At 45.2% G+C, this 15,322-nt stretch overlaps 2 protein-coding genes across 3 annotated transcripts in view; both read right to left on the reverse strand.

Moving 5' to 3' along the window:
* Nucleotides 1–1,121: 1,121 nt before the first annotated feature.
* On the reverse strand, nucleotides 1,122–14,633 carry ENSA (endosulfine alpha). Of its 2 annotated transcripts, XM_045479077.1 has the most exons (4): nucleotides 14,429–14,630; nucleotides 11,335–11,460; nucleotides 9,887–10,053; nucleotides 1,122–6,905 (listed from the first exon to the last, which is right to left on the reverse strand). In XM_045479077.1, exons 1-4 carry the CDS (start codon nucleotides 14,483–14,485, stop codon nucleotides 6,890–6,892), a joined length of 366 nt encoding a protein of 121 aa, XP_045335033.1. In that variant the 5' UTR covers nucleotides 14,486–14,630; the 3' UTR covers nucleotides 1,122–6,889. The 2 variants fall into 2 exon arrangements, with proteins under 2 accessions (XP_045335033.1, XP_045335034.1); XM_045479078.1 differs by lacking the exon at nucleotides 11,335–11,460 and having other exon boundaries at nucleotides 14,429–14,633.
* The window catches only part of GOLPH3L (golgi phosphoprotein 3 like), a 52,309-nt gene continuing 45,142 nt past the window's right edge, over nucleotides 8,156–15,322 (reverse strand). Inside the window, exon 6 of the mRNA XM_045479076.1 lies at nucleotides 8,156–8,220. The gene's annotated coding sequence lies outside the window, so the exon portion shown is untranslated. The remainder of the gene's footprint in view (nucleotides 8,221–15,322) is intronic.

The following is a 15,322-nucleotide window of genomic DNA, read 5'->3' on the forward strand; positions in this document are numbered from 1 at the left end:
GTTCTTTAACTCTAATGACCTTTACTTTTACCTGACTTTAGACACCCATTCCTACTACCCATTTCATTACATGGAAGAGTTCCAACTCCAAAATCTTAACTCTAACATCACTGTGACCACCAGGTCCTGAGCTTCCAACTTAATCACTTCTTTCACTTCCAAATCATCATCAGCTCTTTGACCTTATCAAGACCTCTCTTGACCAGAGCTAATCATACCTTCTTTGGCCTACCTTTTCACCCAGTCTGAATCGGGTGGATATCTTGAACTGTCCCTCCCCAGCACCTTCCATCCCCTTATTCCCTTATCAATCCACTCCATGTGTCCACAGACTATGATCCAGGAGCTACATAATAATGCATCTTATCTGCTCTTGTACCCAGGCGGCTGGGTGTTGCTAGAGAAAACAGCAGAAATATAGATTGGTACCATTCCAGTAGATTACACGTTCCAAGGATTATACATTCATGGTTTCCAATCTGTTAGCCCCTTGACACTTGTTCTCTAACCCTTTTACTTAGTATTATTGTCTGTTCTCTTTCATTCCTCTCCCTTTCAACCTCTCTCCTAAACGATGGCCACTCTTCTTAAGCCCCCTAACTCTCATCTCCCTGCCAACTTGCAACCTTACATCTCCGCAAAGAATAGCGAAGCCATCGGAGAAGGACTCCCATCAACTACCAACCCCAGTCACAAACAGCTGTGAGTTTACCCCTCATTATATTTTCACCTTGAGCCTCAAGCAGGATGCAGTAAACATCTCCCTGCTTGAGACCAATTTCCTACACAGCTGGCTTCCCAACTAAACCAGCCCCAGCACCTCACCATGCATAGTGGTTGGCACATAAGTGCTTCATAAATGTATGTTGAAATGTTTAATTGACCATATCCACCTGAACTCATTTACATCCCCTCCTTTTTCTTCATCATTCTCCGCTGAGCTTCAACATTTACTGGTTCCTTTCACTCAAGGCAATAAATGTGCCTAAATTTAACATCTTAAAACAACAAAACCTTCCCACACCACTTGGTTCTACAGGCAAGATTCTACCTCTACTAATCTGTTGACACTGCTGGCTCAAGAAGGTTACTAATTGCCAAATCAAATGGACACCCTTTAGTCCATTAAAAAAAAAATGTGATTTTTATTATTGTTTTTAGAATTAAAATGACCTCTATCAAATATATACTCATTTCCAAAATCTGGAAAAATATAGAAAGTGGACATACATAGACACGCTAAACTATAATCATGACAAATAGAGTTACCCACTGTTGTGACACATTTCTTGAAATTCTGGGCATTTTTTTTTTTTTTAAGATCTTATTTTTAATCTCTACACCCAACATGGGACTCAAACTTACAACTTCAAGATCAAGAGTTGCGTGCTCCACTGACTGAACCAGCCAGGCACCCCTTGGGGCACTTTTTTTTTTTAAATTAAAAATAAAATTTTTTTAAACGTCTATTCATTTCTGAGAGACAGGCAGAGTGCAAGCAGGGGAGGAGCAGAGAGAGACACAGAATCCAAAGCAGGCTCCAGGCTCTGAGCTGTCAGCACAGAGCCCGACATGGGGCTCGAACCCACGAACTGTGAGATCATGACCTGAGCCAAAGTTGGACACTTAACTTACTGAGCCACCCAGGTGCCCCAAGGGGCACTTTTTATTATATAGAAGAGAGATTTCTAATTTCTTACTTCAGCAACCTCCAATAGCATTTCACATTGACTCAATTCTTCCATTAAACTCTGTCATTGGGCACCACATCTTCCAGATTCTCTTATTTTGTTGGGCCCTTTCTTTATTGCCTTCACATGTTAGCTTTCATCAGGGCCAGCCCTCCAGTCATTTTGCTCTATATGCTTTCACTTCCATAGTATTACTAAGTGTACTGTGAAATTCACAGAATCTACATTTCCTATTTTGATTTCTTCACCTTCTAGGCTCCTAAATGCAATAACTTATGGGTAACCTATTCTTTGATGTCCTACAGGCACCTCGTATCATCCTTTCTGCAACACAGAACTCATGATCTTCCTTGTTAAACTTGCTCTTTCAGTGGTAGTTTCTCTCTAGGTTATAGCATCATCCCTTACCCAGTAACCGAGGCCAGAAACCTGGGGATCTTTTATTAGAGTGCTTTCTCTTCCCAAGTCCTACACCCCATATCCAGTTCTGTTGATTGTGCTTCCTGTGTATCTCTTGAATTTGCCCACTCTTCTTCATCCCTACTGTCTTTACCTTCTTTAGTTCCTAATCATATCTAGCCTAAGTACTGTAGCAACACAACAGTCTGTCTTATTTATAACTAGCCCGTGGTAACAGTTTACTAAGTGGAGTGTAGTACAGAATTCCCCACTTAGGTAATGATGCTTCATTGCTATGTCAAATTTATGCCACAGGTTGAATCATCTTTTCTTTACAACTGCCATATCCCTTAACTTTCCATCCTGTTAACAGCACCTCTAAATACATCAATTTTACCCTCTCCAACTTCTTGCCCACACCGTAGTCAGTAAGATTATTCTAAAGAGCCAATCTGACTTGTCATTCTTTTGCTCAGTCTTTAAACAGCGCTTCTCATTGCCTCCAGGATAAAGTCCAAAGGGCCCTCTGTGATTGGACTCCTGCTTCCCTCCACCTGTCTCCAGCCTCACCTGCTGCATGGCATGCTACAACTACTCTCAATTACTTCAAGTTTCCAATTATTGCAATGTAATGGAATTACATCTGCATCTTGTTACATGCTTCCTTTTGGAAGACCCCCTTTCCTGACATAACCTTTACCTGTCAGTCTTACTGTATCAGATTTCAGCTTACTAACTCCTTTCTGTGGAAGGATTTTTCTGTTCTTCTACCTCCCCAAATTAGGTAAGTGCTTCTAGAACATTTTGTGCTCATCCCTTCTTGTATTCTAATTGTCTTGTCTACCCATCCTTATTATATCCCTCTATAGTCTGTAAGCTCCTTGACGGCTCCTTATGTGCTGTTGGAATCCCTGAAGAGAGGGCTTTACACACCTTATGCTGTTTAGTCAGCACGACCACCCTTCATAGTGGGTACCACATCATTCCTGTTTTACAAGTAAGTAAGCAAAGAGAGTTGAAGAAACTTGTCCTGAGTTACCAAAATAGATAAAAACCAGACAACTTGATGCTAGAGCCAGTCCATCACTAAATCCTTCACCTTCAAATTCCTTCTCCACATGTTTTGGCATTGACCTAAAATATTATTCTTTGCCATCCATCAGGTCCCTAGGCATGCCTGCCTGTCATAGCCTCTGTCATGTGGCTCCTATCTGCCCTGTTGGCCTGGTACCAGCCACTCCCCAGGACTTGATGCTGTTGTTGCAGAAATACCACCGACTCCACACGGTCCCGTCCTTCTCTAAGTGTTGGTCTGTCTACCAAAATGACCCTTGTCACCTTACCTTTCTGGAGAAATCCTGTTCCTCCTTCAGAACTTGCTCCATAAGTGTTCCTGATCACTCTTTCCCCATCCCTTTGCAGACACCGTAGCGACTCCTGCCTCCATTCTCAGAAGCTGTGCCACTTCGGCAAGTTACTGCTTTAGTTTCCTCACTTGGACAATGGCAGCAGTAAGACTGCTTTCTCATGGAGCTGCTGTGAGGGTGTGTTAAGCACTCGGCATGGGGCTTGACACACCATAAGTGCTCAAAACATTTAGCAATTATTTGCTCATCCCCATTCCTCTATGTAGCTAGGCCTACTTGGGTACTACCCAAGTTCAACACGGTAGCATGATTTCTTCACGTGGAAAAAGGAAGCACCCACATATCACTTATATTTTAGCGCAGCACCTGGCATATTTTGGGCTTTTATTAAGTAATCAAACTGGACAATTTCATTTCCACCACCTGTATTTACCTAATGATTGCAGCCCTTTGGATGTTCCCTTCTTGGGATTCTTTTACTACAGATGGACTGATGATATGCTGCCTTGCATTGTATGTAGAAGCATCGTCTCAATGAGCCTTCAAGTGCCTCCAGGGCAGACACCATCTCTTACATTGTCTATCTGCCCAACAACAGCTAATATTTCTAACTGCAAAGTGGGTGTTCAGCAGTTACCGGTGAATAAAAATATTCTTGCCCAAGCACGGGAGGCCTCACCTCATTAGTAAGTCCCCAGTCTCTTAAGAAAAGTTAGCTAACAACCCTTCTCCTGATTCTCCTTCCCTTAGAAGAATTCTGCTTAGAACTCTGCTTAGAATTTGCATTTATTTGTATGCCTCTGTCAAGTCCTAGCTTCCCTTTCCTAGTTAACCGCCGTCAAGGCCCAGTAGAGGGCACTATACACCCGAGGATTGCTCGTGTGAGTACTGCTGGCTCACTGCAGATTTCTCAATGGAAAGGCTCCAAGTTTTTTTTATTTTGCCTGCATTTTCCATGCCCGGGCCACATTAGCTTAAAATACATGCTGCTGGACAATAATAATGGTGACTTCATCCCTGCCACCCTGTATATCAGATGGTCAAGACGACTGTCAGTACAATCATCACTCAATTATGTTGGAGGAGTGGAAGAACCCTTACCACACTCTTTGGGATGTGGGCAGGAATAGCTACTTGAGGCACTGCAGAGCAATCTGTCCTGCTTGCCTGGCCCCGTAGTATGGGGGTGAGGGAGAAGGAATGGCAAGGTTCTACACTAAAATAGAGATAGCTACAGTCCTTTCTCAGCCCCTCAGGATCTCTCAAGGCTACAGCTTAGAACTAAGGACCAGGGAAGCCAGGAATATTGGAAAAGTCATATATATAAGCCAAGAGACTATCTCGATCTCCTCAGCAACCTAACTTTGCCACCTCCTAAATAATTTCTACACTTCAACTTTATCTGTATTAAAACAAACCTGCACCAAATGATCCCACATTCAGCCGCACTGATCTCACTCCCCAGCTGTATCCACCTGGCAAACATACACTAGGGAAGTCATGCTCAAAAAGAAGTCATGGGATTGGCTGAAGGGGAATAAAGATGAGAAGACTAACCCCACACTACAGTAAACATTCTATTTGTGTGTGTACAGCTCCTAGCTTTGAGTTTGTAAGTTTCAAGTATGTGAACTTTTGCAGATGTCTTCTTTCACAAAGACAATAAACCCCACAATGGTAGGGAATGTCTTTAATGTACCTCCATACCACCTGGCTGGCTCAGTGTCTAGCATGCGGTTCAGAAAGGCTGATGGCTAAGAGGCATCACCATCCCCTGGCTAAAGCAGAAGACAGCAAGTCCGTAACATCCTGAGGAACTGAAAATGTATTTGGAAAACTTCTGATTAAAGAGAAAGAATGAGTTAGGTACTGAGAATCACGTTCCTAGTTTAAAATTACCCGTCCCCTTCAAGAAGATGGAGAGTTCGCTGGAATATCTATGTCTCCTGGACTTTATCTTCCTTGATGCATACTCATTTGAGAAGCCAATCACATTTGGGAAAATATCACAGTAAACTCTCCTACTCAAAGTTGGGCAAAATGCGCAAGTAGATTTCATCTACTGTATGTGAATGTTGGTGTGTGTCTCGGAGAGACAGATGAGTTTGTTTCTCCTTTGCTAATGTTTCTTTTCTAGGTTACATTCACAGGCAATTTTTAACTTCTTGCAGCGGCAGGATTCCAGTGATACTTGTGACAATGGTGAGGAAGTCACTCACTCTGCCTCCTGCTGGCCACAAACAGAAAGGTTGAGCTTTTGGCTTATGACCAGAAGTCACATTTCTCCTTCACAGACTTAAGAACTTATGAAGGAATGGAAGACTAAAAGGGAAAAGGAAGAGTGGGCTTCCTTTTTTGCTTAGCCTATACTAAGCTCTAGGTGTTAATAAACTAGATCAGATTCCTTATTTTGTGAACCAAAACCCGAGGTTGACACATCTTCTACACTAGCTACACAAACAAAAGGGATGGACAGGAGTCCAGAAAAGCCCTGATCTATACGCCAATATCCCTGTTCCCTCTCCCTGAGTGATGGAAGCGGCAAGCCCCAGTCACATCCTGTATTAAGGGCCCCTGTTCCTTAAAACTCAGGGCCCCATACCAGCTTCTCCCCTGAATGCTGTCTTCAGTTTCATTTTCTTCCCTTTCCCCAAACCCCAATAAAACACACCAACTGCTTCAGAATATTTCTGGGTTGTGTTTTTTTGTGGGTCATCTTCTTTTTTTTTTTTTATTTCAAATACTCAAAAAGTCCCCTGGGCTCTGTGGGGCTCCCCACGCTCATGGCCCCTTTCCCCACACTCACTGCCCTTTTCCCCACAGCAAATCTATTTCAAGGACAGCACTTTTTAAAATGAACAATTAACATTGGGTTCTCAGCTTGCTCTGCGGGACCAGAGGGGTTGTTTGCTTCTGTCATCTTTAGATGGACAGTTTCTTTTATCTGACCCCAGGTCCCCAGCCACATCCAAGCAAACAAGGCATTTTTCTACAGAGCCGAATCAGAATTCTTCATCTGGAATCTGCTCCACTCCTCCCCCTTACACCCATCCCACACCAGCCACATGGTTGGGAAGGAAGATAGTCAGGAATGTTTTTATCAACTCCAAGTCCTATTTCATATCCCCCACAAATTTCCCATCCCACCCTCTCAAACACCAACCCCCCCACCCCACCCCCCACCCCCCAGGATTTCACTGAGATTTCTCCCAACAATTATTTGGAAAAAAGGTAAAACAAAAAAGGTTCAGGGTCTTGGTGCTCAGCCCAAGGGGCTCCATGCGCTGGGACACCGACGGGCAGGGGCTTCTGCCTCTCCAGCCCGCACCCGAGCCACCTCCTGACCCCTGGCTGCCAAAGCAGGGAGGGGCAGGAGCCAGCACAGGACCCAGGAGGGCAGCGTCTCAGGATCTGGCGGAGCCCCGGGCAGCATCATTCAACTTGGCCACTGCGGACGAACACAGAAGAAGAAAAAGAAAACACTGTCAAGTAATAAGGGAAAAAATTCGAAGTTCCATCCCAGTCCCTACCCCATGACTCTTCCACACTTAACAATCATTAGGCTACCTGGCACATGCCTGAATCTGATCCACAGAGAGCTGGGGAGGCAGGGGGGAAGGGAGAGAGAAGGAGAGAGAGGTAGAGAAGAGAGAAGAGAAGGGGGAGGGGAGTGAAGGAGAGGGGAGAGAGAGAGGGAGGGAGAGGGAGAAGGGTGGTGGTGGTGGTGGGGAGGGAATTTCAGTTTTTTTCTATCCACAAAAAGTGTTCTTTACCTTTTTGAAGATACCCATGAAAGCAATACAGAAAATTCTTTAGACAAAGATCACAATAACTGGAGGTTTGCAGGGGCATAAGCTGCCTGGCTTAGAGCAGGCTTGGTTTCACAGGCATGGCCACAGTCAGCTGTACGCAGCAGCAGAGACTGACGGGGGGCTAAGAGTGATGAGGTGGTGACAGCATGTAGTCCACGGCCAGACAACACACGTGTTGTTCTGAGTGGATTTAATAATCTAGGTTTAATCAAAGCAATTTGGATCTGGATTTGGGAATGACCCTTCTTTGCCATGGACGTGATGTATTTCATGCTGTGGAAATAGGTGGCAAATACAAAATGTAGCTTGTTTCTTTGTTTCTTATCCTTGAAGATGACCAGGTAGAGAAAGAGCAAGATCAACAGTTTTCTGATTTCCCTATTTTTTCTATTCCTTCCTAAAAACCAGACTTGTGACCTCAGTCTTGAAGATTCAAATGACCAATAGAGAAAGCAGCTGAGACAGAAAAGAAAAAAGTACAAAATTCGAGAAGATCGGAGATGAAGAAAACGTACAAAATTATATATATATTTATATATATAATAACATGACATATCTATGTACAACATGGCTGGGACAGTTGAGGAAACTATACAAGGATGTTCAGCATTTTCCCCTTCCCACAAGGACTTTAGACTAAGGAAGACAGCATGAGGAATGAAGCAAGAAACACAAAAATTATATACAATTACAAGTGACAGTCAAGGAGTTTGGGGGCCAGGAAATCCAGGGATCCTGCTCTCTCCATTCCTTCCTCACCAACTCTCTCCTACCCCATCTGAGTGACTGCCTGAAAAGTGAATGGCTGGTCAGGAAAGGAGTATACACACCTGCCAATCACTCTGCATGTGCACCAGCAAGTTCATGGTCATTCTCCTGCTAAATCTTTTAAGTTTTATTTAAGTACTCTCTCACCCTACATGGGGCTCGAACTCGCGCATGCTCTTCCGACTGAGCCAGCCAGGCACCACGGGTCATTCTCATCAGCCCAAAGGTTTGATGTATTAGGATTTGTGAGGTGAGAGGGTGAGAGAATTACAGAATCTTGTCCTCTTAAACAGTTAGTTGTTGCCCTGGCCCTCTCTGTCATAACCAGCAGTAGGATTCAGGCCAAGCTAGTGATAAGCAGACTGAAGACGCTGGCCACCTGCACCCCTCTCCTCCATCTGCTCTTGAATCTCCACTGCTGCTTCTCATCCCACAAGAGCTGAGTTACTGAGCCCTAGGAAGGCAGAGATTTATCAGTGCTCCATTTCTCGCCCCCTGACCATCTTCCTCCACCAGCTTCCTCCATGGTGAATCATCTCCTAGGAACCTGCTGCTCCAGCCCCACCACAGTACCGAGGCCTGGAGGCTGGCTCAGTTTGCCCCTTTTTTTCTGGTCTCCTTAGCAGTATGCCTGGCATCTGATCACATCTGAAACATGGGACTCTACCTGTGCGTGACTAAGCACGTGTCCTCAGGCCTGCAGCCTGGGTCCCAGAGCAGCTTTTTAGCAGCAAAGGCCCAGACTGGGGGCCAGGAAAGTGGGTGGGGGTAGAGGCAAGAAGCTTCCGCAGAAGCTAGCTTCTTAGAACTTTTCCCTTGGCCTTAAGTCCATGATACTTATGAGGCCCTCTTGCCTGAATTTATAATCCCCAAATCTCAACTTCCTCTCTCCCCATGTAGTCCTCTAATGGTTCCCCTTTGTAGGCTCACCCACAGGCCTTCCTCACTTAGTTTTACAATGAATAGCACAGACTTTTTTTCAGCTGGCAGTTACAGGATTTTAAAATTCTAACCCATCTTATCTATATTCAGCTCTTTTACAGATGAGGAAATAGAAATCCACAGAGGTTAAATGACCAAGGTTACATATCAGTTCTGCTGAGATGGAGTGCAACTAAAACCCAGATATCTTGACTCCAAAGCCAGTGCGAATCTTTCCACTATCCCATGATATTTTCGAAAGCAACATGCTGGAAGAGAGAGAGAAGGTGCCCATTTCATGTGAATGAAGTTCTCCAATCTTTACATTATTTAAGAGCCACGGCAACCTGTAAGAGACACTCACTGAGTAAGGGAGGTTAGGTGGGCACTGTAGTTTTAGGCAAGCAAATCAGTTTTTCTTTTTGAGGGTTCTCTAAACCTGACATAATGGAAACACAAAGCAATAGCAGCCTAAGGGAAAAAACACTTAGAAGCACAGAAAACAGATCTCATTCAGTCTACCTTTCCCAGCTATGTCGGATTAGCTTCTAGATGGAAATCTACCATATTATTCCCAAGGCTTAGCCTAACCAATTTTGGGATATTCTCTTCCAAAAGGAGAAATCACATCTCCCCAGTTTCTCATACAAAAGAAAAAGAGCATTTGCAGCATTATCCAATCCTAGTCTCTTATTTCTGGGCCCCTACCTGGGCTACAGTGAGGGTGCGAAAATCTCAATTTAATCAAAGAAATGAACTCAGAGCCCCTTTTCAACCCACATCACCTTCTCAGCAGCCCCCAGGAGAATCACAGTCATTTCTGGCTAGCAAGCTGAGAAGATCTAACTAGGTGCTCATTTCATCCCTGCCTATGATATATTAAAGTCCAGTGGGTGAGGAAGGGGAGAGAAGGGGGGGCCCAGGTTACCCCGCAAGCTTGCTGGTGACGAGTGAGGACTTTCTCTGGGGCAGGTCCTGTGGGGTGGGGATGTGGTCACCAGTCACCAGATTCTTGTCCGGTCCTGCACTTGGCAGCTGCTTGTTCTTCATCTTGGCTTTGGCCATGTTGTAGTCTCCTGAGTCAAAGTACTTTTGCTAGGAGACAAGAGGGATGTTTAGGTGAGTGAGGAACTCTGGCCTTCCTCGAAAGTAAGGAGACCCACATCCATTATAAACCCTCATCAATGCTTAGATTTTTCCAGTCTTCCTTGATTAACCTCATTACACAAATAGTTTAGCATTAATTACATGTACTTATGTCTTGTCTCCAATGTGTTCTGACGTTTCAGGTTGTAGGCAGTTTCCTAGCTACAGTAGACATTTTATGAGCAAAGAGATAACCCTTACATCCTTTATACACCCATCAATACAGGATGGTTCAACCAAATTACTGACTATTCATTAAGGCCTACTGAGGACCTATTAGTCTCCAATGGGCTTGGTCCTGGGGAAATTAACAAGACATACAGAAGTGTCAATCTGGAGCTATCCTAGCAATCAGCAGGAGATCAACCTCAAGCCTACAACCTCAAAATTAAAAATGATTCCCTCAGACCATGAATAGAAACGGTTTGTTCATGAGGATAATGTACTTTTCCTCTCACTCCCACTGCTCCCACACATGTTCCATGGCTATGACAGCCTGCCCACGCCTGCCTTGCGTGCAGCAAACTGCAAATCAGCATCACATCATCATCTGTGCCTAAGACTCAATAACTAGGATTCTCCACAGGGATCTGTTTCACCGTCTATTTCATCCACACCTGGGAACGCCCTTAGGCAGTTTACTGCCTTACAATCTCTCAGTTAGCTTCAGGTACCTACGGGGACTGAGAAACCTGATTGGGAGCTAGATGGCTATGAAAGCAGACCCTCCCTTGGTGAGGACCACCACTCTGGATGGAAAAATAAGTCTCTTGAGAAAGCACAGTTAATGGCTGGTGCTAATTTCAAGGGTCTGAAGAAAGCTATTCATTTCAAGCTGAAGAAATCTATAGGACAGATGGTTTGATCTTTTTTTTGAAATCATGCACCCCAAAACTTAGCTCTAATCTTAAAAAGTGCAGTCCTAAAACTCCCACCATTTAAACAGGCAAATGCCTGGGGGAGTCAGCATTTCAGTTTCTAACATCCTTTCTTCCCCCAATCTTCCAATGCCCCCCACATCCAAATGTCTCAACATTAAGCCTTCATACCCTGTATGATACCATATTAGGGATTTACAATAATTTGCCTCGCTCTTTACAAGTTTTTAATTCCTCTCTACTACTGCCCAACAGCAGAACCTCTGGATAAACATTCAGAAGAGGCTCTACAGATCTCATCCCTAAAGACCCTTTTGGCTCCAGTAAGAGGATAAGAGATTGGGTCCCATACCCCTTTCTGGAGTCTCTTCATGAGGAAGTCGGAGCCTCCAGGCTTTTGTCCTAGGCTTGGATATTTGGCCTTTAGCTTTGCCTCCTCAGCTCTCTCAGGGAGAATACCTTCTTTCTCCTGTGTGTCCTGGAGGAAACAAATGGGCCAATTAAATTAAAAATTGAGAAGCAAGGGCACCTGGGTGGCTCAGTCAGTTAAGTGGCTCAGGTCATGATCTCATGGTCTGTGAGTCTGAGCTCCGCATTGGGCTTTGCACTGATAGTTCGGGGCCTGCCTGGGGATTCTCTCTGTCTTGTCTCTCTCTCTGTGTGTCCCTCTCCCACTCACACTATGTCTCTCTCAAAATAAACTAAAAAAAAAAAAAAAGTTTTTATTTTTAAGAGAGCATGTGAGTGAGTGTGTGCATGCCCCAGAGCAGGGGAGGGGCAGGAGAGAAAGGGAGACAGAGGATCCAAAGCAACTCTGCGCTGAGAGCAGAGGGCCTGATGCGGGGCTTGAACTCACGAATGGTGAGCCGACCTGAGCCCAAGTCAGATGTTTAAACTACTGAGCCACCCAGGTGCCCCATAAATAAATAAACTTAAAAAAAAAATTGGGAAGCAACCCTTCTAATATCTAGAATTTTTTAATGTTTATTTACTTTTGAGAGAGACAGAGTGTAAGGGGGTTAGGGGCAGAGAGAGAGGGAGACACAGAATCTGAAGCAGCCTCCAGGCTCTGAGCTGTCAGCACAAAGCCTGACGCGGGGCTCGAACCCACAAACCGTAAGAATGTGACCTGAAGTCATGGGACGCATAACCAACTGAGCAACCCAGGAGCCCCTAGTAACTTTATACTATCAACTTTTCCTGGAAATCTACCCTCTTGTGAATATACTGTCTCTACCCTGCTCCTAAACAAACCTAGACTTTTGTTCAAATCTTTAAAGCTCAAGATAACTGTATTGTGAGAAAACACACACAAACTCTGCTTCTCACACTACGCTTAAGGAATCACTTCAGTGACTTGGAGTTAAAAATAGTACCTAAACACAATTTTTCAATCAAGAGCAAACCATAGCTTATTCAGCAAAGGAGCTAGGAAAGAAAGAAAAGAGCTAACTAGGGCTTCTGGTGATCCAAGAGGAGTGGGAAAGTTCCCTGGCTATCCCTAACACACAGTACAGGTCAAACAGGAAATCAAAGGGGATAATTCTGCTGAGATGTTCCCTTTTACCCCGAGTCTAAGGCAGTCATCTGATTTAAGCCTCTCTGAGCTATGTGGCCTTCTCCAAAAGTCTCTACCTTAATAAAGGAACAACGTTGCTTCAGCATTTCCATAAACCTTAGGTAGGAAGGTAACAGGTAAAGAGATAAAAATGACACTATTTTTAACCTCAAGAAAATTAAGACACAGGAGGTTCACTAGTATTTACCCACAGTTTTTGCCAAAAGGTCAACACCTTCCCCAGTGGGGCAAGTGATGGAAGTTTAGGGAACATGCCAAGAACTTGGAATTGGCTTGCAGGGGCTCTCACCGTAGTTATTACTCTCTTCTTGTTTTTGTGGGCCCCAATGCCCTTTTCTTTAGTGACTTTTTAAAGGGACCTAAAGCCGGGGTGCCTGGGTGGCTCAGGTGGTTAAACATTTGACTCTTGGTTTCTGCTCAGGTCATGATCTCATGGTTTGTGAGTTCAAGCCCTGAGTTGGGCTCTGCACTAACTAAGGAGCCTGCTTGGGATCCCCTCTCCCTCTTTCTCTCAAAATAAATAAATTAAAAAACATTTTTTAAAAAAGGACCTAAGGGGGTGCCTGGGTGGCTCAGTCGATTAAGCGTCCGACTTCGGCTCAGGTCATGATCTCGTGGTCCATGGGTTTGAGCCCCATGTGGGACTCTGTGCTGACAGCCTGGAGCCTGGGGCCTGCTTCGGATTCTGTGTCTCCCTCTCCTTCTGCCCCTCCCCACTCCTCTCAAAAAAAATAAATGTTAAAAAAATTATTTAAAAAAGGACCTAGGGGCGCCTGGGTGGCTCAGTAGGTTAAGTGCCTGACTTCTGCTCAGGTCACGATCTTACGGTTAGTGGGTTCGAGCTCCGCATCAAGCTCTCTGCTGTCAGCACAGAGCCTGTTTCAGATCCTCTGTCCCTCCTATCTCTGCCTCTCCCCCGCTCACAAGTGCCTCCCCTGCGGGAGGGAGGGAGGGAGGGAGGAAGGGAGGAAAGACCTAAGAAAGAAAGGAAGAAAGAGAAAAGAAAGAAAAGACCTAAGGCAATTTGTGTCTCTTTTTAATGTAATTATATTCCCTTCCCTTGAAAATCTGGCAGATATATCAGGTGCCTTTCACAACGCCCTGAGCCCAGTACTAAATGTTGTAAGTCAAATACAAGCCCCAAGAAGAGGTTTATTTGGGGTGTTTTCATCACAGAATTGTGGGTGAACTAAGTCCCATTGCCTTGGAAGTCGGGGTCGTGGTGGAAATAGGGTGGAGTCTCTCTTGTCACGATTCCTTTCGTGTCTTTCCTAGGTTTAATCTCCATTATGCTTTATGGATCTCTAGTCCTCTTCAGTCCTGTTAGTTCCCAATTGAGGCTGGGGAACAGTGGGACCCCAACCGTCAAAATAGGTCTCTTGAGAAAGTTGCCGCCTTAAAGTAGCCATGATTAATAATTACTTCTCCCTTCGCCCAATGCTGGTCCTTCTTAATCGTCTCTACTTCCACCTGTATCCTTCTGATTGGGAACCCAGCCTAGCTGCTGGGCCTTTTACCGCCCTCTACCAATAACACATCGCTTCTCAGGACCACCTGCCCCCTTCATTCACCCAGTCTTTCCAAACACCCGCCCCGCACCCAAGCTTGGCCAATGATAGCACCTTTTCAATGTGTTGAGCAGTAGGCCTATTGGCCAATCAGAAAGAGTAAGGCACTGACTGACAACGGGCCCAACTAACCAGCCCCAGAGCTGCAAGCTGTGTTAAAGCTCACCCTGCGTGACGCAAGAAGTGGCCAACCCCTGCAGAGCCTGAGACCATGGCGACCAATCCGCACTGGTGGGAGACCGTCTCCCGCCCCATCACGGTCGCCCCCAGCTCGCCGGCCCGCACCCCCTCCATTTCACCTGCTTCTCCTCGCCGGTCTCCTCCGCAGGGTTCTCCTCTTCTTGTTTCTGGGACATGGCGGGACCAGGACTGTGAAGTGTAGGGGGCCCGGGAAGTCAACCGGAGAAGGGAAGGGGGAGGGGAAACGGGGACAACCTGCGCTGCTTCTTCGGCTCCTGTCACTAGGGTTGCTCAGTCAAAATGGCGGCCCCTGCCTGTGACGTTATGGCCGCCCCTTCCTATGGGAGCCAATGGGAGTGAGGTAGATAGGGCAATGACGTAACGATCTGCCAATAGTCGCTGGCTAGAGGTGGGTTCTTTGAAGGCGACAGGCAAGCTGGAACACCAATGTGGACAGAGAGTGAGCTCCGAGGACCAATTGGGAGCCCGTGGGGGTGTTAGCGGGCGGTGCAGCTAGCTTTGGCATTTTTGCTCCTTTGGTGAGATGAGACTTCTTTCTGTCTACGGCCCGGCACCCAGAAGGCTTTGCTGATCTTCAAACTGGAGAGCGAAAAGATGGGAACCTTTCATTTTCAAATAAAGAGGATTAAGCTTTGTGCAGTGTTAGCAGAAAACTCTCAATCTTCAGAAAATAATTTGGAAGTCAGAGTATACCTTAAATTAGTACTCAACACTGTTGCCATGTATGTACTTGGTGTTTGGAGCGGAGAGACTGGGACCCCAAACCAAGTTGTCTTGCACAGAAGGCTTTACGTTCCATGATTTAACTCTTCTGTACAGTTTTTTACTTGTTCAGGGTCAGCCCATGGAGACTAAGTTCCTTGAAACGGAGAGCACAGTTCTAGGTACATGGTAAACATTTAGTAAATACAGTTAACACCAGTTAATGTATCCTGAGTCACAGTTCAACAGTATTTCTTGAGCGTCAGTGTGTAGATGGTAATATATTAGTT

The sequence above is a fragment of the Leopardus geoffroyi genome, chromosome C1 (genome assembly GCF_018350155.1).
Source record: "Leopardus geoffroyi isolate Oge1 chromosome C1, O.geoffroyi_Oge1_pat1.0, whole genome shotgun sequence".
NCBI classification, from domain to species: domain Eukaryota; kingdom Metazoa; phylum Chordata; class Mammalia; order Carnivora; family Felidae; genus Leopardus; species Leopardus geoffroyi.

What these genes read in the sequence shown, in the direction of transcription:
- ENSA (XM_045479077.1), bottom strand. Translation starts at nt 14,485, where the DNA reads ATGTCCCAGAAACAAGAAGAGGAGAACCCTGCGGAGGAGACCGGCGAG. An exon ending in AGACCGGCGAGGAGAAGCAG is followed by an intron (nt 11,461 to 14,428) that starts GTGAAATGGAGG and finishes TGTTTCCTCCAG; the next exon opens with GACACACAGGAGAAAGAAGG. An exon ending in TGAAGAGACTCCAGAAAGGG is followed by an intron (nt 10,054 to 11,334) that starts GTATGGGACCCA and finishes CTTGTCTCCTAG; the next exon opens with CAAAAGTACTTTGACTCAGG.